The sequence below is a fragment of the Pongo abelii genome, chromosome 8 (assembly GCF_028885655.2).
Source record: "Pongo abelii isolate AG06213 chromosome 8, NHGRI_mPonAbe1-v2.0_pri, whole genome shotgun sequence".
Taxonomy (NCBI): domain Eukaryota; kingdom Metazoa; phylum Chordata; class Mammalia; order Primates; family Hominidae; genus Pongo; species Pongo abelii.
In genome coordinates, this window is record NC_071993.2 from 129,999,638 (window position 1) to 130,021,100 (window position 21,463).

A 21,463-nucleotide genomic window follows, 5' to 3' on the forward strand; every position below is an offset into this window, starting at 1 on the left:
GGATATGCAAATCCTGACATTACTACGGTCACAGTTTGTTCCATATACTGTGTCACCTTTGTAGTATGATAAAAATGAACAAACAGCATATAAATTAGCCCTCGTTTTGTTACCAACAAAGCTGGTCCTCCAAAAGATGGGGTCTTTCCCCAATGGGTGTCACAAAGCCGATACATGAAACCAAAAAAGAGTGACAAACAGTGCAGGTTTTATTCAATTGCCACTGAATTGAGAAGCAGGAGCATGGCTCACAAATCAACTCTTCAACTAATGAGGAGTGAGGGCATTAAAATATAATTTTTCTGATAAAGGTGTTTCACATTAAAGCAAAGGGAGGAATATTCATGGATTTTTCAGAAATGGGCAGTAAACTTCCGAAAACCAGAGTGCTGCCTTCCTTTTTGTCCTTTCATGGCTTCTTCTGGTCACTGTCATGGCGACTGTCAACCGTCATGGCGCTGGTGGGAGTGTCATTTAGCACAGAAATAAGATTATAAAAAAGGCTGAGGTCTTTTTAAAGTCATTTGGTCAGCTATCGTGGTTGTAACCAGTCTCCTCTGGACTGGTTACAAAGGGAACTTTTCATCACAGGCATCCTGTTTCTTAAAGATAAGCAGAGTTAGGGCAGGGTAAAAATTCAGCTATGTCATGCAGGAATTACATCAGGTAACATTTTTAAAGAAGAAATTTGCCAAAATATTAAATGAGTATGAGATACCCTTTTTCTAAAAAATAAGACATTTGAAGTAAAGATTAGTTGAAAATAAAACAGTTCTACCAACTAAAGACAAGTAGTTCTCAGAGCAGGTGCATTTATTTTTATATGCAAATACATCACCCTTCAATGCATATACAATAGTTATAAGATCTGAAAACTAAGTCTATCAGAGAGAATTGCAATCCCTTGACTCATATGTGTTCATCCTTCCATGGAGAGCCTCATTATTTCACACAATAAACATGCCAGAAAAGGATTCTGGGGAGAAAACCTGTATCAGCTCAAAAGGAGAGGTTTTCTTATACTGTCTGGGGTTACTGAGGTCAAACAAGATGACTGCATCTGTTTTACAGGAAAAATCAAATCCAAAGTACTAATCGTAACAAGGACTAGGCTAGTACTGATGTTTACTTTCCTACCTACAGCTACTCTGTAATGAAACAAATAATATTAACAGCCCCAGAGTGAACTAATTTTACACATGCCAAATATCACATCTTATTCATTATCTCACACAAGCAATACAAAATGTAAATCGGTAATCTGAATTAAAGGCTCCAAGTCTTAAGTATCCAATTTTCCAAGATAATTAGAAAAAGAAAAAAAAATCAAATACTCTAAGCATTATTTTTCATATTTCTAAGACTATAAGATCTTTGTATAAATAAAAATTATACTTAAACACATATACAATACAAACTAATGAACTGTATTAGAAATCCTCAAGCATTTTAAACTCTTAACACAAGTATACATACATTTCTGTAAGACTGAAAAATATCGTGAGCAAAAATAATTTGACTGTATCATATTAACTCAGTGCACAGTACTGGATTTAAAATAACAAGTGTAGTAAAAACGAAAACTGAGGTCACTTTGTGTAAGACAATGATCCCTCAAAGGACATTAAATCCTTGCTTTTTATAAATATTTTTGGGTTTTGGCTTTGTAATAAATATGTAATAAATATCTGCAGTACACTGTTTATGTTGAGAGCTTATCTTTCTCCATTTGAAAGTCTTTCTCCAGAGTCATAATGTCTTAGAGGTATCCCAGTGGGCGGGGAGTTAGGATTTTGCAGCAAATCCATTAACAAAGAAATCTTATCATCGATGTGCTCCTGGAGTTTATGTATTCGCTGATCAATGTAATCCGTAAGTTTCTTTTCCATCAGTTCCATATTTTTAGAAAGAATCTTTTCCAAGTAGGAGCAAACAGGTTGCTCTTCCATTCTAAAAATACATTTTTAAAAATATGTAAATTTTCCCTAATAACAAAAACAACCGAGCTTATAAAACAAGCAGCCAACATATATTGCTGAGATTTGTCTCCACAACTGTGCTCTGTCTTCTTATAATGCATTTGTAGATTCTAATACACATCCACAACAGGCAACCACAGCCCTAAATGCCCAACACATTATTAATTCTTTTTTAGTATACAATTGAACAGAAATGTAAAAGTGTAAAGGAACCCTCAAAGGGCAAGTCTTTAGAAAGGGTCTTTTTGATTTTGAGGTCCAAATCAAAACTGATCTGGCCCAATTTTCTTCTAAAGTCAACATGTATATTTTCAAATACTTCCCCAAGCAACTCTATAAAGTTTTTCTTCTTCCATACAAACAACCTTACTAAACTACTGGAAGGTGCTTTTTTTTAACCTGATATAAAAACACTTCAGGATTTAACTACAATGGGCAAACTAACAAAATAAATAAAAAGCACACCAATTTCTAACATTCACAATGAACATTAGAACAGTAAGTCTCAGGGCAGGCATGGTGGCTCACGCCTGTAATTCCAGCACTTTGGGAGGCTGAGGTGAGTGGATCACTTGAGGTCAGGAGTTTGAGACCAGCCTGGCCAACACGGTGAAACTCTTGTCTCTTACTAAAAGTACAAAAATTAGCTGGGTATGGTGGTGGGCGCCTGTAGTCCCAGCTACCTGGGAGGATCGCTTGAACCCGGGAAACAGAGGCTGCAGTGAGCTGAGATTATGCAACTGCACTCCAGCCTGGGTGATAAAACAAGACTCCATCTCAAAACAAGAACAGTAACTCTCAGAATGTGGTCCACAGAACCTTGGGGTCTCCACGATTCTTTTGGGAATTCACTGAGGTCACAAGTGTGTTTATACTAAGATGTTATTTGACTTTTTCATCCTCATACTCATGAATTTTCCAGAGGCTACAAAATCTATGTTATTGCCCTGATGACTAACAGAATCTGTAGTTGTGTATTCTTCTTTCCTAAAATTTCAAAGTAGTAGAGATTTAGTGTATAAATACATGCTTTTTCAGAGATTAATCCACTCTGTTCTCAGTATTCCTACTGTGCTCTTACTAGCTATATTTCACTATACATGCTATAATTCAATATATATGATAATGCAGCCAAAAGCCATTATGTATAGATTCATGTACATTTAAAATACTATTCTCAATAAAATTTTAAAAGAAAATCTGGCTTTTTTTCATGAAGACTGTTATTTATGTTAATACACAGTGGGTTTATTGTTATTTTTAAACAAATATTTTTATGTAGCCTACATAAGTTTATCAGAGTCCTCAATTATTTTTAAGAGTGTAAAGACCAAAAGTCTGAGAGCCACTACTCTAGAATACACCAAAGAGAGTTTTTAAGAAACTCTTTATTTTGAAATAATTATGGATTCACAGGAAGTTGCAAAGATATTAGTTTCTCAGTACCCTTTATCCAATCCTCCCAATGGTCACATCTTATCTACCTATAATCCAATATCAAAACCAGGAAATTGATATTAGTATGATGTGTGTGTATAGTTCTATTCCATTTTATCACATGTACACCTATTTATTTAAACATCACCATAATCAAGAGGCAGAACCATTCTTTAACTACAATGATCTCCTTCCTGCTACCCCTCTATTGTCATACCTACTCCCCTAAAGTCTTCTTTCCCTAATACCTGGTAACCATCAATATGTTGTTCATCTCTACAGTTTTATTATTTTGAAAATATTATATAAGTGAGATCATACAGTATGTGACCTTTTGAGATTCTCTTTTGTCACTCAGCAAAACACCTTTGAGAGATGTTCAAGTTGTTTTTTACTGCTCATCAGCATTGCATGATATGGATGTACCAGTTTAACCATTCACCTATTGCTAAGACATTTTAGTTGGGACTTTTGGGATATTACAAAGAAAGCTTCTATTAATAACTGTGTACAAGTTTCTGTGTGGACCTGAGCTTTCATTTCTCTGGGATGTCCAGGAGTGTAATTGCTGGGTTGTATGGTAACTGTATGTTTAGTTTTTAAGATATTGCCAAAATATTTTTTCGAGTGACTGTACCATTTTATATTCCTACCAACAATGTATGAGAGATCCAGTTCCCAAACATCTGTCAGCATTTGGTATTGTTACCATTAAATTTTAGCCATCCAAATATGTAGTGATATCTTGTGGTTTTAATATGCATTTCCCTAATAGTCATTAAGTCAATATTGATCAACTTTCTGTGTGCTTATTTGCTCTTTGTATATCCTGTCTGTTGAAATGACTATGCTTTTGCCCATGGGTTAAATTGGATTGTTAGGTTTTATTTTTATTTTCTTTTAACATAGAGTTTTGACGGTTCTTTACGTACTTCAGATACAGGTCATTTGCTGGATTTGTAATTTGCAAAGAATTTCTCCCAGTCTGTATTTTAATTCCCCTAACAGGGTCTTTCACAGACAAAAGTTTTACATTTTGATGGGGCCCAATATATCAGTTTTTTATTTTATGGATCATGCTTTTGATGTCATATCTGAGAACTCATTTCCTAGTCCTAGGTCCCTAGAGTTTCTCCCATAGAAAAGCTTTGTAGTTTTATATTTTACATTTTAGTCTATAAGTAATTTTGTGTTAATTTTTGCATAAAGTATAAGGTTTAAGTCACAATTCATTTTTTGCCTGTGGATATCCAACTGCTCCAGCACAGGTTAAAAAGACAATTCTACCTCTATTGAATTATTTTTGTATTGTCAAACGTCAGTTGGTGTACTTGTGTAGAGTTATTTCTGTGCTATCCATCTATAAGTCTACACCTCTGACAATAACACAGTCTTCAATATTGTGGCTATGCCTTGAAATCAAGTAGTGATTTCTCTTATACTTTTTCAAAATTGTTTATAGTTCCTTTATCTTTCCATTTTAAAAAATTCTCCATTTCTAAATTTTAGAATCACCTCATTCATATTTATAAAAAATCATGCTTGATTTTTCATAGGAATTGCATTAAATTTATATATCAACTAAGAGAGAACTGATGTTTTTACTATGCTGTGTCTTCAAATCCACGAATATGGTACGTCTCTCCAGTTTTTAGGGCTTTTCTTTTCCTTCGTCAGTATTTTATAATTTTCATTTCACATATCCTGTATATATTTTGTTAGGTTTATAAATTTTTTCACATACTTTATAAGTACTTTTTGTAGATTTACATATTTTACATATATTTACTTGCATTTTTGTGTATTTTAATTTTGGGGGGCAATCTAGTTTGGTGTCAGGCTAATACTGACTTCACAGAATGAGCTGGAACATCTTCCCTCCTCTTCTAGTTTTTAAAAGCATGTAAAATTGATGTTCTTTAAATCTTCAGTGGAAACCTTCAGTGTAGCCATCTGGGCCTGGATATTTCTTTTTCATGAGCTTTCCAATCATTAATCAAATATTTTTAGTGGTTATAGGACTATTTTATTACTTATTTCATGTTGGCTGAGTTTGGTTGGTAGTTTGTGGTTTTGGGGAAATTAATCCATTTCTCCTAAGTTGTCAAATTTATGAGCATAAATTCGTTTGTAATATTCCCTCCCTTGTTATTTTTTAATGGCCTTAGGATCAGTAGTGACATCTCATTACATTCTGGATACTGATGATTGCATCTTCTCTCTTTTTATCTTTTGATAGTCTTGTTAGAAGTGTATCAATTTTATTGAAATTCTCAAAGAACTGGCTTTTGGCTTCATTGATTTTGTTTGCTTGTTTTCAGTTATACTGATTTCTGTTATTATTTCCTTCTTTCTGCTTGCTTTAAGTTCAGTTTGCTTGGCTTTAAAATTGTAAATTCAATTTCTTTAATGGTTATAGGACTATTCAGATTATTTTATTTTGGTTGAGCTGTAGTTTTATGCTACTGATTTGAGAACAATCCTCTTTTCTAATGTAATCATTTAGTGCTATAAATATCCTTATCAACACTTCTTAACTGCATCCCACAAATTTTAATGTGTTGTATTTTCATTCATTTTTGTGTAATACGTTTAATTTCTGTCAACTTTTTCTTGAACCATAAATTTAAGAATGCTGTGTAATTCCCAAAAATCTGGAAATTTTGTTGTCTTTTATTGGTTTCTAGTTAGATTCATTTATGCTCAGAAAACACACATTGTATTATTTCAATCCTCTTGAATTTGGTCAGATTTGCTTTGTGACTCAAGATATAATCTATCTTTGCAAATCTTCCATAGATGGTTGAAAAAAGTGTATATTCTGCTATTGTTGGTAGAGTTCTCTATAAATGTCAACTCAATCCTGTTGGTTGGTGGTGGTGTTTAGTTATAAAATAATCCAACTACCTCATTTTCAAATAAAATCTCTTAGGCTAAAGAATACTAAACAGTGTGGCAACATGTTTAAGCCAAAACCACACCTAGAGTCCTGAATTCTAGTCTAGAACACCATTTTGACACACTATATCTACTTAAGCAATTAGGAACATATTAAATACTTAGCTATCTCTTAATCAAATATGTACTGCCAAAATAAGGGATTAAGAGACTGGGAATAATAGCCTGTAAACTACAAATGATTATTATCCTAATATAGTTTTTTAATAATTCAGGAATTTGCCTAGACCAAACATAATCTTCAAGGAAAATGTCACAATGACATGCTTAACATACCCAGGCACAAAATAGTACAAACATATAAAAACAACATAAAGATTATGATTCCCACAGCTCCTTTCCATTCATGCAAATCACTTTCTATTCCAACTGTGAATTAATACTTGTGACCCTTCCACAAAATGCCTGGGAAGTGTGCAAAACCTCCAGTTATAGGGACTTCTTTCAAAGTAATCCATTCTACTCTGTAGTTATCCCCTTTAAGTGTATTAATGGTAAAATGTAAAAGTTGCTAAAATTTTCTCTGGAAACAAATTTTAGGCAGTACTCATTGAGACAAACCTGTTTCCTTTCATCTGATTCTTCCACCTACCAAATCGAAACTCATATGTCTTAAAATAATACTTACCCAACACCAAGAATGCGTTCACCATGCTTGGTGATGTTTTCCTGACACTTGGTCTTATTTCCCACATGGAGATGATTAACTTGACTACATAAATTCTGGAGAAAAGGCAGCAACTCAGAGTTAGGTATATTTGAGTTGTCACTTGCTTTCTTTGATAAGAAAGAGGCCATTGCATTTTTAAGATCATTTTCAAGAAAGGAATGGTTTTGAGGCATAATTTTACACTCATCAAGCTTGGTAGAATTCTCTCCACCAGGCAGTTGTGTACTTTTATCGATGTAAGTTTGCAAGTTTTCAGTCACGTTCCCAGATGTCAATCCAGTTCTAAAAGGAAAAGGTGTGGAGGATGACTTGTCTAAGGCTCCTAAGGTAGATGAGGATTGTAGTCCAATCATATGCTTGTATCCAGAATTGCCCAACACCAACTTAAGCTGCTCTCCAATGGGAATACAATTCTAAACAAGGTAAACAAGTAAATGTTAATGTTAATAATACTGACAGCTAACTTTTGGAGTAATTACTATGAGTCAGGCACTGTGCATTGTTTCATCCGATCCTCAAAACATCCTTATAAAGTAGGCCACTAATACTATCCCAATATTAAGCTGAGGAGACCAAGGCTAAAGGTACCTAGCCAAGGTAACCAGCCAGTAAGTGGCAGAATTGGGACATGAATGCAGGCCACTTAACTCCACAGTCATGACTTTCAGTCATTTCATTGTAGTTTTTCCCAAAAGAAATTAAATAAATACCAGCATGAATAGTCAAACTGCACTAACACTAATGTTTCCACTACAAATGTCTCTTTATGATAATAAAATGTACTACTCTCAACTGAGCCACAAGAACCGGTAAGTTTCTTAAAATTCAATTATATCATTCCCAACTGTTAAAATATGGTAAGTTACTCACTTTTACCTAGTAATATCTTTTGCAATGAATTTTTCCTGGAAACTACACAGACAGTTACATTATTTAAAGTTAGATGCTCTATGGGTACATTTGTGACATTTTCAATGACTGAAATTAGCTACTTCTGGCTGTGTTTGCTCTAAGAATTTCCAGGATAATGAGAGCTGTTTTGCAGCCTCAATTCAACTGGTTATGCAGTATTATTTCCTGAGAAGATTCTGGCTTACCTTGAAGGGATGATTACAATATCTCCCTTTTATGCTCTTTAATTTTTCCATTAGATAAAAGAAAATATCTCTAGCCTAAGTCTTAAGGCATATGGCTCCACTCCAAATCCAAAACATAAAAGTCTACTATAGATTCTTATCAGGGGATATCATCCCACACTTATCGCTGTTCAACAGCTGGTGAAACAGACTGAAAAAGCAATATGTAAATTAGCTGAAGAAACTCAGTTCATATACTTATAGATATTCTAAAAAGTTACTACTAGACTAAGCCAGAACAACATTAATTTATTCACCAAATATTTACCAGGAATCTACTCTGTGCTAGTATTGTTTCAAGCACTGGAAATACAGCAGCGAACAAAATAAATTAAAATCCCTGACCTCACAGAGCCTATATGACAGGGGAGCAAGGAGACACAAACTACAAAAGAAAAGAAGGAAAAAGGGGAAAGAAAAAAAAAAGAGAAAGTAAGAGAAAGAGAAAAGAAGTGAAGAAGGAAGAAAGAAGAGAAAAAAGTGAAGGAAGAAAGAAGAGAAAAAAGTAAAGAAAAGAAAAGAAAGAAAAAAAAGTATCATGAAATGGAGATGGCGATAAATACTTTAGGGAAAAATAAAGTGGGAAAGGAGAATAATAAGGGCCAGGGAAGCTGGGGGAAGATTTGTAATGTCATGTCCCCATCTAACTTTTTACCAAACTGCACTTTGGAAAAGTGCTCTTTATAGAGAAATGTTAACCTATTGTAAGTTTATCTTGTTTTATAAAATGCAAGTTTTGAATAAACCTGAATATTTAAATATTCCTGGAATAAGATAAATTATGTAAAATTATATTTATAAAATGTTAACATTGGACAACTCCCCATAAGCTCAAAGAAAGTTACTCAGTCATAACAGGAAAGCCCATTTATTTCTCTATGACATTTCAAAACAAAATGTACAGTGGAAAACTACATTAAGAGTAATAATATTTACACTACAGTCAATGTCAAAAGTATGGGTGAACATTAAGTAGGCAGAACATTTAAACAGAAAAATCTAAATGTAAAGGTATTTGCTATGTAAATTTTTCCTTTCTGATATATAATATTGTTTATAAGAATTCACTGATTATGAAAATTAGTCATTGGTTAAGAATGTAAAATAGTATAGCAGTGATGAAAAACAGTATGGAGGCTCCTCAAAAAATTAAAAATAGAACTACCATATGATCTAACAATCCCACTTCTGGGCATATATCCAAAATAACTGAAACTGGGATCTCAAAAAGATTATTTGCACTCCCATGTTCACTGCAGCAGTACTCAAAACTGCCAAGATACAGAAACAACCTAAATATCCATTGACTGATGTATTGATAAAGAAAATGAAATGAAATATCATTGAATGAATATCATACAATGAAATACCATTCAGCCTTTGAGAAGAAGGATATTTTGTCATGTGACAATATGATCAATCTGGAAGACACGCTAAATGAAATAAGCCAGGCACAGAAGAATAAATAATGGATGATTCCACTAAGATGAAGTATCTAAAATATAGTTCAACTCAGAAACAGAGAGTAGAATGGTGGTTGCTAGGAGATGGGGGGAAGGAGAAATGAATTGCTATTCGGTAGCTATAAAGTTACAGCTTTACAAGATGAATGTTTTAGAGATCTTCTGTACAGCAGTGTCTATAGTTAACAACACCATATTGTACGTTAAAAAATTTGTTAAGAGGGTAGATCTGATGTTAAGTATTCTTACCACAATTTAAAAAAGGTCGCATTTTCTGAGATGAGAGCTCTCCAGATGATCTTTTCTCTTTGGAATAAATATCAAGAAATTCAGATAGGTCTACATGCCACTATAGGAAATGAAGAAATCTTAGGTGCCTGGTAGCTATTCCTCTATTTCTTTTTATGTGAGCCTCCACTGCTAACATGCTATTAAAAATTTTGAAGAAACTTAAATACCCATGAATAGGTAACTGCATAATATTCATAAAATCATAGAAAGCTGTATTTATTGATATCCTTTCAAGTGAAAAATATTCCTGAGCAACATATGCAGTACGAAAGCATTTAGAGAGAACTGTGTCCATATACTTACACAGATATGTGTATGTGTGTATGTATAACTGCATATATTGTGTATACACACAATAGAGATTTCTGAAAAAATAATAGTTTATCTTTGAATATATTGTAGGATTCAGGAAAGTATGAATTTCCTATACCTTTTTGTTTTTTAATTTTTTTGTATCACCTTTAATAATCAGAAAGAAATTAAATAATAAAGTCATTTTTATTTTGAAGGAGGAAAAAGCAAGAATATAACTTCTAAATAACTGAATATGTTTTCTTTGAGAAAATGGGTCATATCCTTTCATTCAGATAACATTAAATGACAACCATACGCTATGCCCTTTGATATAGAATTCCTATTCAAGAATTCTAAATTGCTAAAGCAAAAGCAAATCAAAGCCAGCAACCTGAACTTCAAATAGAAGGAAATTAAAAATAACCTTAATACTTATTGAGAAATCACAAAGGTTTGGATTGCATTTCAGACTCACAAAACTTGGAGTGTTGAACTTTAATCAAACTTTCGAGAAAACAAGTAATTCCAAGGCACAGGTAAGCCAGAGAGAAGCCAAAACTTCTGAGGTCCTTCCTTTCCCCCAAGAGAAGTCCTGCCCAAACAACATGTGTGATCACACCACTTACACAAAAGGAGGTGATTTGGTCATGAAACATCCCCATTTTATGTGCAGAAAGTTACACAGCTTATATGACATTTTCTTAGACATTATGCCTTAGAATGTATAGATGGTAGAATGTATAGATGATAGACATTATTTTCTTAGACATTATGCCTTAGAATGTATAGATGCCTAGTTTGTCATCAATAAGCAATCCTAGAGAACCAGGTACATCCTGTAAGAATCACTCTATAAATAAGGACTTTTTTTACTAGGAAGGAAGTCTTCCATTAGCATGTTTAAAAGGACACAGAACTGTTATCACCTTCTTTCTTCCCCAGGGTGTCCCAGAAATGTCCCTGCATTAGTGGTGAGAAGAAAGTAAGTTATAGTACAATGTACATACCAGTAACCCATGAGTGTTGGCTGAGGATGGGGCGGCAGGGGGGAGAGCCTTATGTGTTGCTACACGCATAAAAAAACTCTACAAGGATACACGCCAAACTGTTAGCTGTGTATCCTCTGGGGTATAGAATGACAGCTGGAAAACATTTTTAATTTTTACCTAACACTCCTGTATTGGTTAAAATTCATGGCAAAGAAAAATTATTTATAAATAAAACTATAAAAATTTAAAGACACAGCCAAAATAAAAATACATCTAGTTTCATTTTTTCCTAAAGTCAAGATTTTAAAATAGAGAAATCAGACAGTAAAGTAATTAATATCCTCTAATCGTTTCCAAAATTTGTTCACAAACAACTGCTTCCTTTTTAAAATCTTCCATTAAAAGAGTTATTATCAAATCACAATGTACACAAAACTCACTTAGACATGACTGTTTAAAACACTGATTCCTGGACCCCACCCTCTGGGATTGAGTAGATAGTGAGGGCCAGGAATCCGCATTTTGAAGACCTTCCAAAGGATTCTGACACAGGTGTTCAATGGACTGTACCTGAAAAAATACACTGCCCTAAATAAATTCTTAATAAAGCTCAAATCTCACAAGCTTGTCAAATTCTTTGTTTATCTTCAATATTCCTTTACACAAGTATCTAATTTCCTCTTTATCTCTAAACTTGAAAAAAGAAACCCGTGTGCACTTAGTAGCTCCACATCCCAAATACCCGGTTACTACCTAATCCCTCACAACTTGGTTTACATCTCATCACTATTCACACTTACTCCCTGAGGATCTCCAAGAAATAGCTGATCAATCCAACAGGTGTGTGTGTATATATATGTATGTATATATATGTATCTAGATATACGTGTGTATATATATGTATATATATGTGTGTATATATAGATATATGTATGTGTCACATTACAATGTTTTAGTCCACAATGGACCCACATATGACAGTGGTCCCATAAGATTATAATGGAGCTAAAAAATTCCAATCGCCAAGTGGCATCACAGTAACACATTACTCACATGTTTGTGGCAATGTTGGTGTAAACCAACCTATTGCACTGCCAGTCATATAAAAGCATAGCATGTACAATTATGTATACTGTATACTACTTAGTAATAATAATCAATGACTATGTTGCTGGTTTATGTATTTACTATACCATATTTTTAGTCTTAAAGTATATTCCTTCTGCTTATATATTTTAAAAGTTAACTGTAAAACCACCTCAGGCAGTTCCTTCAGGAGGTCTTCCAGAAGAAGGCATTGTTATTACACAAGATGACAGCTCCATGGGTATTACTGTCCCTGAAGACCTTCCAGTGGGACAAGATATGGAGGTGGGAGACAGTGATACTTATGATCCTGACCCTCTGTAGGCCTAGGGTAATATGTATGTTTGTGTCTTTGTTTTAAGCAAAACAGTTTAAAACTTAAAAAAAAATGAAATACAAAAAAAGCTTAATAGAAAAAGGATATAAAGAAACCAAATATATTTGTACAGCTATACAACGAGTTTGTGTTTTAAGCTCTTTACTACAAAAGAGTCAAAAAGTTTTTTAAAATTTAAGTATATAAAGTTAAAAAATTACAATAGGCTGGGCATGGTGGCTCACGCCTGTAATCCCACCCAGTACTTTGGGAGGCCAAGGCGGGTGATCACCTGAGAACCTGGAGTTCGAGACCAGCCTGGCCAACATGGTGAAACACCGTATCTACTAAAAATAAAAAAATTAGTCTGGTGTGGTGGCATGCGCCTGTAATCCAGCTACTTGGGACGCTGAGGTAGGAGAATCGCTTGAACCCAGGAGGCAGAGGTTGCAGTGAGCTGAGATCACACCACTGCACTCCAGCCTGGATGACAGAGGAAGACTCTGTCTCAAAAAATAAAAAAAAAAAGTTACAATAAGCTAAGGTTAATTTATTATTGAGAAATAAAAAATGTTTAAAAAAATTTAGCATAGCCTCAATATACAGTGTTTACAAAGTCTACAGTAGTGTACAGTAATGTTCTAGGCCTTCATGTTCAGTTACTGACTTGGCTAGAGTAACTTCTAGTCCTGCAAGTTCAGTTCACGGTAAGTGCCCTATACAGGCGTGCCATTTTTCATCTTGTATACTATATTTTTACAGTACCTTTTCTATGTTTAGATACACAAATCCTCACCATTATAACTGCCTAGAGTATTCTGTAAAGTAACATGCTATACAGGTTCGTAACCTAGGTATATAGTAGGCTATATGATCTAGAATTCTGCAAGTATATACCATGATGGTTTCATAACCATGAAATCCCCTAATCACCTATGTTCTCAGAACATATCCCCACTGTGAATGGACACATGACTGTGTATAATACTTGGAGCCATAAACAAGACAGATAAGTCTTGTTTGCATGAAGCTTGTCCTTTAGTGAGATAAACATGCAACCAATACAAAAACAACAACAAAGTGGTCAAAACGGCACTGATGAAACTGATATGGATTTGGAGGTACATGCTACTTTACACTGGTTGGCTAAGAAAGGTGTCATTAAGGATGTAACATTAAAATGAGATCTGAATAAGAAAAATGCAGATACAGAAGTATCACAGGGAGGGAGTTCTGGCCACAGAGAACAGTTATGAGTGCAAAGGTCTGGAGGTGGGAACATATCTAGATATTTATGGAATACACATATCAGAATGTCTGGAGCAAGCTGCCCAAGGAAACGTGGCAGGAGATGAGGTTGAGAAGGCAAGCAGGGCCTACATTTTAGAGATCAAGGTAAGGAATCAGGATTAATTCTAAGTAAAAAGGGCGGCAAGCAGTCAGGGGGCTTTGCACAGGAGAAGGATGAGATCCAATTATCCTTTAAGGTCATTCTCGGTACATTGTGGAGCATAGATTGTAGCAGGACAGGAGGGCCAGTTAAGAATCTCCTGAGGTATCCAGGTGAGAACATGGTGTGGGAGGAAGAAAAGTACACATTTCCTTCTTTTTTGAAATTCTTCTTTCTGTGGTATCCATAATCTTCAGCTCTCCTGGTTCTCTTAACTCAGCCCATATTATAATACTGGTACTACATTAATATTTGTGAACCACACACCATCTACAAGGAGTTCTTTACTTGTATTATTTATTTTAAATTTTCACATCAATTCTGTGATCCTTACAGTGTTATCATTTAGATTTTGTACGTGAGGAATTCATATTGAAAAAAATATTAATCAACTTGCCATAGGATGCAGAACTAAGAAGAGGCAGGACAAGAGCTTGAAGTCACTTTACCTGACATCAAATCCTTTATCTTGCTACTCTATCACACTGCTGCCTTCTATGTTTCTGGTTCCTTTATCCTCTCCCTTCACCACTCTCCGTCAGCTACTGTGGGTACACCCCTAAACTTCCCTTCCAGCCACTGAAGGTTCATTCCATTTCTCCTAATCCTCTGTTTCCAGATGTTTGCAACATTCTTTCAGGGAATGTCTTATTCACAGCTAAAAGTCAATGTTCCCAAAATTAAATTCCTTTTTCCTCCAAGCATCCTCCTCCTTTGGGCTGCATTTATATTATTAGTATCACCATCTTCAAAGCCTCAATTTCATGTTTAACTTTTCTATCATAATACCAACATTAAGTTAGCTGTGAAGTCCCAATGGCTCCATCATTTTAGCATCATTTAGCATCCAGCATTATGTTACTATGTCCAATCTTAGACCTCATTCACTCTCATCTGGACGAGGGGAATAACGTGCAGCTCATCTTCTCCTTGTAGTCTCACTTTCTTCAGATTCACCTTACACTTGACAGTGGCTTAAAATTTCTTGAAACGTAAGTCAAAAACATCTACAAATTTAAACCAGCATCCAAAGATCTTTATGATCTAGCTGAAATCTACTTTAAACTTTGCCTATTACTTTTTTGCTTCAGAGAAATGAACTACCATTCATTTCCCAGCTATATCAAATTCTTCTAGCATTGAAGATTTTATTCACCTTATTTTTTGTCGGAAATGGCCTTCTTCCAAATTTACTTGTCTAATCCCACCCTGCATTTTAAAGGCCTAGATAAAATACCACTTCCTTTAGTGAGCCTTTCCTTAGTGTTTTCATCATTCCCCACTTACATGCTCCAGAATGTAAAAATTCTTAAAGACTACAGACTAACTGATCATCTTCGCACACTCAAAATTGCTCAAACCAGTGCCTTGTTTACTGCAAGAAAAAAATCTTACTGAATGAATGAATGAATTCATAAAAAGTGTGAAAATATGTAGTCAAAACACTTTGTAGAAGGGCAAATTTATAAAAATGTTAACTTCTATAAAACTAAAAGATAACAGTTAAATCAGTATAAAAGAAAAATTTTAAGTCACTACATTTCTTTACTAAAAGTAATGATTTTGAAATCGTTAACGTTACCTGGAAAGAAATCCATTTCTACTTACCCGCTGCTGAAACCTAACCATATCCATCAACTGCTGAGCTCCAGGAGATAACTTTGACCCCATGGACTCCATTATGGTTTGGACCTTGTCAAGGTCTATCCTTGATCCTAGAGCAGGAGAGCTTGTTGAAGAATTTGCAAAAACTGATCTCATGTGTACCACAACTTTACTGATGAACACACACTGCCTTTCGCCAAAGGACAGCAACTATTATAAAACAAAAGTTCCAGAAAAGAATGATATTAAAAACAATAATCATTTAAGGTCACTTCTTGGTGTGACCTAAACAAGAGTGAAGTATTCAAGAATCTAAAAATTAACTTCAAGTATATTTTAAACTTTTCTCTAGAACAGCAATAGTCAGGAAAAATTCCAATTTATCATGAGGCTCAGATGAACTATTTAAATAAAAGAGCCCTTTCAAAAATTAAGACTTCATGTAAAATAACAAATGAGGTGATTAAATAAATGTTTACCCATTTAAAGAACTAAAAATAAACTACAGTAGTCCCTCTTTATCTGTGCAGAATGTGTTCTAAGACCTCCAGTGGCTTCCTGAAACTGCATATAGTACCAACCCCTATATTTTTTCCTATACATACATACCTATGATAAAGTTTAATTTATAAATTAGGTATAGTAAGAGTTTAATAATAAAATAGAGTAATTTTGACAACATAATAAAAGTTATGTGAATGTGGTCTCCTCTCTCTAAATCTTACTGTGCAATACTTACCCTTCCTGTAATGACGTGACATGATAAAATGCCTACATAATGAGATGAAGTGAGGTGAATGACATAGGCATTGTAACACAGCACTAGGCTACTATTGACCTTCCGATGATACATTTGGCTAGTAAGTGGCTAATGGGCAGTAACATATACAGCAGGGACATACTAGACAAAAGGATGATTCACGTTCCAGACAGGACTGAGCAGGATGGCAGGAGATTCGATCACACTACTCTGAATGAAGCACAATTTAAAACTTATGAATTGTTTATTTCTGAAATTTTGCATTTAATATTTTTGAACCTCGGTTGACTGTGGGTAATGGAAACTGTGGAAAGTAAAACTGCAGATAAAGGGGAACTACTATATACCAATCTGAGACCTTAACATACCACAACTTGCTACTTAACACAAAATAAGGCTGTCCAGATGCCCATGCAAAATGTTTACTGAAATAAGTAAAATTCAATCCTTTCAAATTCAGAACTATAAGAGAATATCAAAATGATGTAATATAGCTTGCTGGATTACACATAGAAATGATGACTTCAAGGGTGATTTTCTAACTTGTTAAAGGACACTCAATTAGTAAAGAACCAGCTTGAAACCTATCTCTTCTGGCTTCTATCCCTGTAGTTTATCCAACATTTTATCCTGTCCATATTTCTGAAACAAGAGACATTTCATGTAAGGTACAGACAACAGAGTAGCAAAATGGAAAGGGAACGGGCTTTAGAATCAGACAAATCTAAACTTAAATTATGACTCTGGTACTTACAACCTGTGTGACCCTGGGCAAATGCTAAATCTGAGTCAGGATAAAAATGAGAGAAGACAGTAGCAATGATTTCACATACTTGTTGTGAGGATTATATGTTAAAATTTCCAGTAGCTACCAGTAAGTAAGTGCTCAAAAACCTGTATAAGTAACCATTTTTTAATTTGAACTTTCATATACTATTGCCTCAGAACAAGCTTTCATATCAATCCTAGAGTTTCCCTGAAATAACCCTTTGCACTCCCATGTACTTCCATTGAACAGTTAAAAAAAATTCACCTTCAGAGAGACACACAGGTCCATATGTCAAACAAGGACACAGGTCAATACAGACTCATGATCCAAGAACTCTTAAGTGTTGAACCAAAGACGTGACTGTCTTCAACATTTTAAGGAAACACCCTATTAACCTCCTACCTTTCAACCTCTCTATTATCCCCCTTTCTCTTTTTAACCCCATAGCCTTTTTCACCACTAAATATAGTATTTACTGTACTCATTGAGTCTCCTTATTGTTTGTCTTGCCCACTAGAATACAAGCAACATAAGGGCAGGCATTTCAGTTTATTTTCTTCTTGCTAATTCCTAAATGACTGGTATAGTACCTGATATTAAGAGGCATTCAAATCTTTGTTGAATGAAGAAATTACTTTATTCAAATAGTTTTAGAAGCTATTTAATATATACTATCCAAAACAACATCTTGGGATAATCAGTCCTGTGAGTTTGCTATCTGCCTGTAAAAATCACTTATTTTTTCTTATTGTAAAAATAAGTTTCAATCTTCTGTAAGTAATGATAATAAGTACAGAATTTTAGAGATAAAAAGAATCCAAGAATTTTCTTCAGCTCTCTAATTTTACCCATGAGATAGGTTCAAAATCTGCCCAAGACTAATCCACTAGTCAGCGACAGAACTGAATTAGCATTCAGGGCTTAAGACTTCCAACCCATTACCTTAACCCTAGACTCTGAAGACATAACTAACAGTTACCTTAACAATATTTTTCATGCTGAAGACAACAGTCCAATCCCTTTAACTTATTGGTTCTCTTGCTTGAAACTTCTTTAATTTTTTTCTTTTATAAATGGGGCCAAAACTGCTTATGGGTTTTTGCCACCACAGTTTATATAGAGTTTTTAAAAATGTTTTTTGCTCAAATTCCCAACACTTCAAAATACACAGCACTACTATATTAACAATACATTATCCGTGGTTAATAAATAGTCAAATTTTATTTATTTATTTTTTTTTTTAGTGAGATGGGGTTTCACTCTGTTGACCAGGTTGGTCTTGAACTCCTGGGCTTGAGCAATCCTCCCACCTCAGCCTCCTGAGTAACTGGGATTATAAACATGTACCACTGCACGCGGCTCATGGTTAAATTTTAAGAGAAAAAGTCTACTCACTGGTCACTGGGTGAAAAATTTAAAAAAAAAAATGTTTTTTAATTCAATGTTAAAAAGGGCTGATAATTTTTTAGAAAAGTAATTTCTTTGTACATGTTTACTAAGTATTTCTGAGCCTCATCTCTACTAAAAATTTAAAAAATTTGCCAGGCATGGTGGTGCATGCCTGTGGTCCCAGCTACTTGGGAGGCTGAGGTAGGAAGTTAGCTTGAGCTGGGAGATGAGGTTGCAGTGAGCCATGATTGTCCCACTGCACTCCAGCCTGGGCAACAGAGCAAGATACTGTCTTGAAAAGAAAAAAAAAAAGCAAGCAAGCAAGTTGGACTAATTGTATTACTAATCCAAAAGAAAACAAGCATACACAGAGTACAAAAACAACTTAGTTGTCAAATTAGTTAACAACTGACAACTTACCTTTATTTTACAAGCATGTGTGGAGGACTCCAATTTTAGATATTTTTTGTACAAAATGATCTTTTCATGTTCACTAAAAATAAAAAAGAATTAATATTTTTTACTTACATATATTGTCACTTTTAATAGTTACACTTAAAAATAAATGTTTACAGAACAATATTTAAATCCTAAGATTCAGTTTTCCTGGTGAGGCATGAAGAGCTGGGCTCCATTACTGAAGCACACTGCCTATGATTACATCTACCACTTACTAGGCTCAATGAAAAAATTACATTATGTGACATACGCACAACCATGTAGCCAGACTGTATTTTAAAGCTCAATAAACACAGCAATTGTTTCCAACATGCAGGATATAAAACAGTTCATATTTTGGGTTAAAGACAGATTGGAGAAAAATCTTCGTAGAAAAAAAATCACAAGTTGCGTTACAGGTTAATAAATAGGTTTATGTAGCACAGTCTTAGATCCCTCCACCATTTCTAATAGGCTTCCAAGAAGAAAATGTATTCAAAGTTCCAGCTGACTACCAAGTTAACTTTTGGAAGACAGACTGCTGTGAGTTTAAGGAAAGAGACACACTTCTCAAAATTTCATTCTAATAAAACTCTTCCACTAACTAGCTATGACCTCCTACCAATTCACCTCGACTGTTAGTTCTAAATTTCAACATCTATAAAAATAACTGGGCTGATGTACACTGTCTTTAAGATCTCTAAAGTTGTAAACTTCTATGCCTACTGGCACATTTTTATCTTCTCTCCCATAACATATGGCATCAATGTCAGAGAATCAATAATTATTGCAAAAAGTGAGAAAAATCAAAACACTAATTCAGAAGAACACTTTCCCGTGTACAAGTCACACACCTGTCATCCAGGACAGTACAAACATTCTTGCCCCTACTGGTTCCACAGTACTCCTCTCCTAAGTACACTTCCATATTTCTTGCTGAACTTAAAATGCCAATAGAAGCGATTTCTTCACCTCCATCAGGGCCACACCTCAGGTAAAGGAAGCAGGGGTTTTCATCTTTGTTGTTGAGGTTTCTCTTCAAAATCACCGGATCCTGACTGAGAAGAAAATTGGTGAAAACATCACACAGTATAGTTCTCTGAACATGACTCTTCTTTTTTTTTTTTGAGACGGAGTCTTGCTCTGTCGCCCAGGCTGGAGTGCAGTGGCGCGATCTTGGCTCACTGCAAGCTCCGCCTCCCGGGTTCACGCCATTCACCTGCCCCAGCCTCCCAAGTAGCGGGGACTACAGGCACCCGCCACCGCGCCCGGCTAATTTTTTGTATTTTTAGTAGAGACGGGGTTTCGCCGTGTTAGCCAGGATGGTCTTGATCTCCTGACCTCGTGGTCCGCCCACCTCGGCCTCCCAAAGTGCTGGGATTACAGGTGTGAGCCACCGCGCCCGGCCGGGGCTTCTTTCTCCTAACTCACTTCCACTTGCCCTTGAGGTCCAAGCACCTTCCCAAGCATCCAAGAAGCGCTCAACACAGAATTCATACGGAAATGAAGGTGTCACACATCAGGGCTTTCCCAAACTCTATTTTTTCCTCAATCATCAGCATTCTACTCAATCCCCTGCAATTGACTCTCGGATAATTACATAAATTACTGGACACCTACTGTGTGCACAGGAGTAGGAGCAGGACAAAATGAAAGACAAAAGTGTATCTTTTTCGAAATTAAGTTGACAGCGATCATCTATAGCTGGACTTTTTACACAGCCTGTTTTGGTGGAGAGGAGGTGGCTTGTTTGAGGGTAGATGGGCGGACTGACTGACAGCAGTCCTGAGGAGCTGTCACGCCTGATGGGGACGTTTATGAAATTCCGAATCCGGGTCACCTTCCCCCGCTCACGCCCAGGAGCCTCGGCCCCTTCCCGGCCGGACCCACCCCACCTCCGCCCACCCCGGACTACCTCGTAGCTCCCCTCCCCCACTAGAGACCCGGTACCAACTGCTCTCCCGGATCCCGGGCTCAGACCCTCTCGCCTCCCCTCACAGCTCCCCGAGAAGCGCGGCAGTTGCCGAGCGTAGCGACCCCGTCCCCGTCGGCCCGGCGCACCCTGGAGCAGGCGGTGCCAGCAGCTCCTCCCAGTCGAAGTCACCGGGGCCGAGACCGGCCCGGGTGAGGAGGAGGCTGTGGGTCAGGGCCCCGCCTGCAACATCCCAAGAAGAGGCCAGCGTGGGGCGGCGGGTGAGGCTCCCGTCCTCGGTCTGGGTCTCCATTCCGCCGCCTTCAGTCAGGCCAGGCCAGCCCCGGAACCTCTCTTCCAGTGCTTGAATTTCCGCCGGTACAGCGTGGAAGTGGGCAGGCAAAGCGACTTCCGGCTCACTCCGCTTCAAGTACCCGCCGCTTCTGGCTTTGGTGGTGAGAGCAGGCATCAGAGACACGCATGCGCATGTGCCAGCTGTACTCAAGCGCGGCTTTCAAAGT

At 36.0% G+C, this 21,463-nt stretch overlaps 1 protein-coding gene across 2 annotated transcripts; it reads right to left on the reverse strand.

The window, feature by feature from the left end:
• Positions 1-186: 186 nt before the first annotated feature.
• Positions 187-21,411, reverse strand: LOC100449412 (ATPase PAAT). Of its 2 annotated transcripts, none has more exons than XM_054522998.2 (6): positions 21,092-21,411; positions 19,885-20,088; positions 19,013-19,085; positions 15,678-15,884; positions 7,003-7,457; positions 187-602 (listed from the first exon to the last, which is right to left on the reverse strand). In XM_054522998.2, the coding sequence occupies exons 1-6, from the start codon at positions 21,409-21,411 to the stop codon at positions 533-535; spliced, it is 1,329 nt and encodes a 442-aa protein (XP_054378973.2). In that variant the 3' UTR covers positions 187-532. The 2 variants fall into 2 exon arrangements, with proteins under 2 accessions (XP_054378973.2, XP_024109190.3); XM_024253422.3 differs by having other exon boundaries at positions 187-1,950.
• Between the last annotated feature and the right edge of the window lie 52 nt (positions 21,412-21,463).

Bases quoted from the DNA above. Each gene is read 5' to 3' on its own strand.
- LOC100449412 (XM_024253422.3), bottom strand. From the start codon at position 21,411: ATGCCTGCTCTCACCACCAAAGCCAGAAGCGGCGGGTACTTGAAGCGG. The intron at 7,458-15,677 runs GTAAGTAGAAAT...TACCTTGTTTAG, and splicing joins TGGTTAGGTTTCAGCAGCGG to AATTGTATTCCCATTGGAGA. The intron at 1,951-7,002 runs GTAAGTATTATT...ATGTATTTTTAG, and splicing joins GAACGCATTCTTGGTGTTGG to AATGGAAGAGCAACCTGTTT.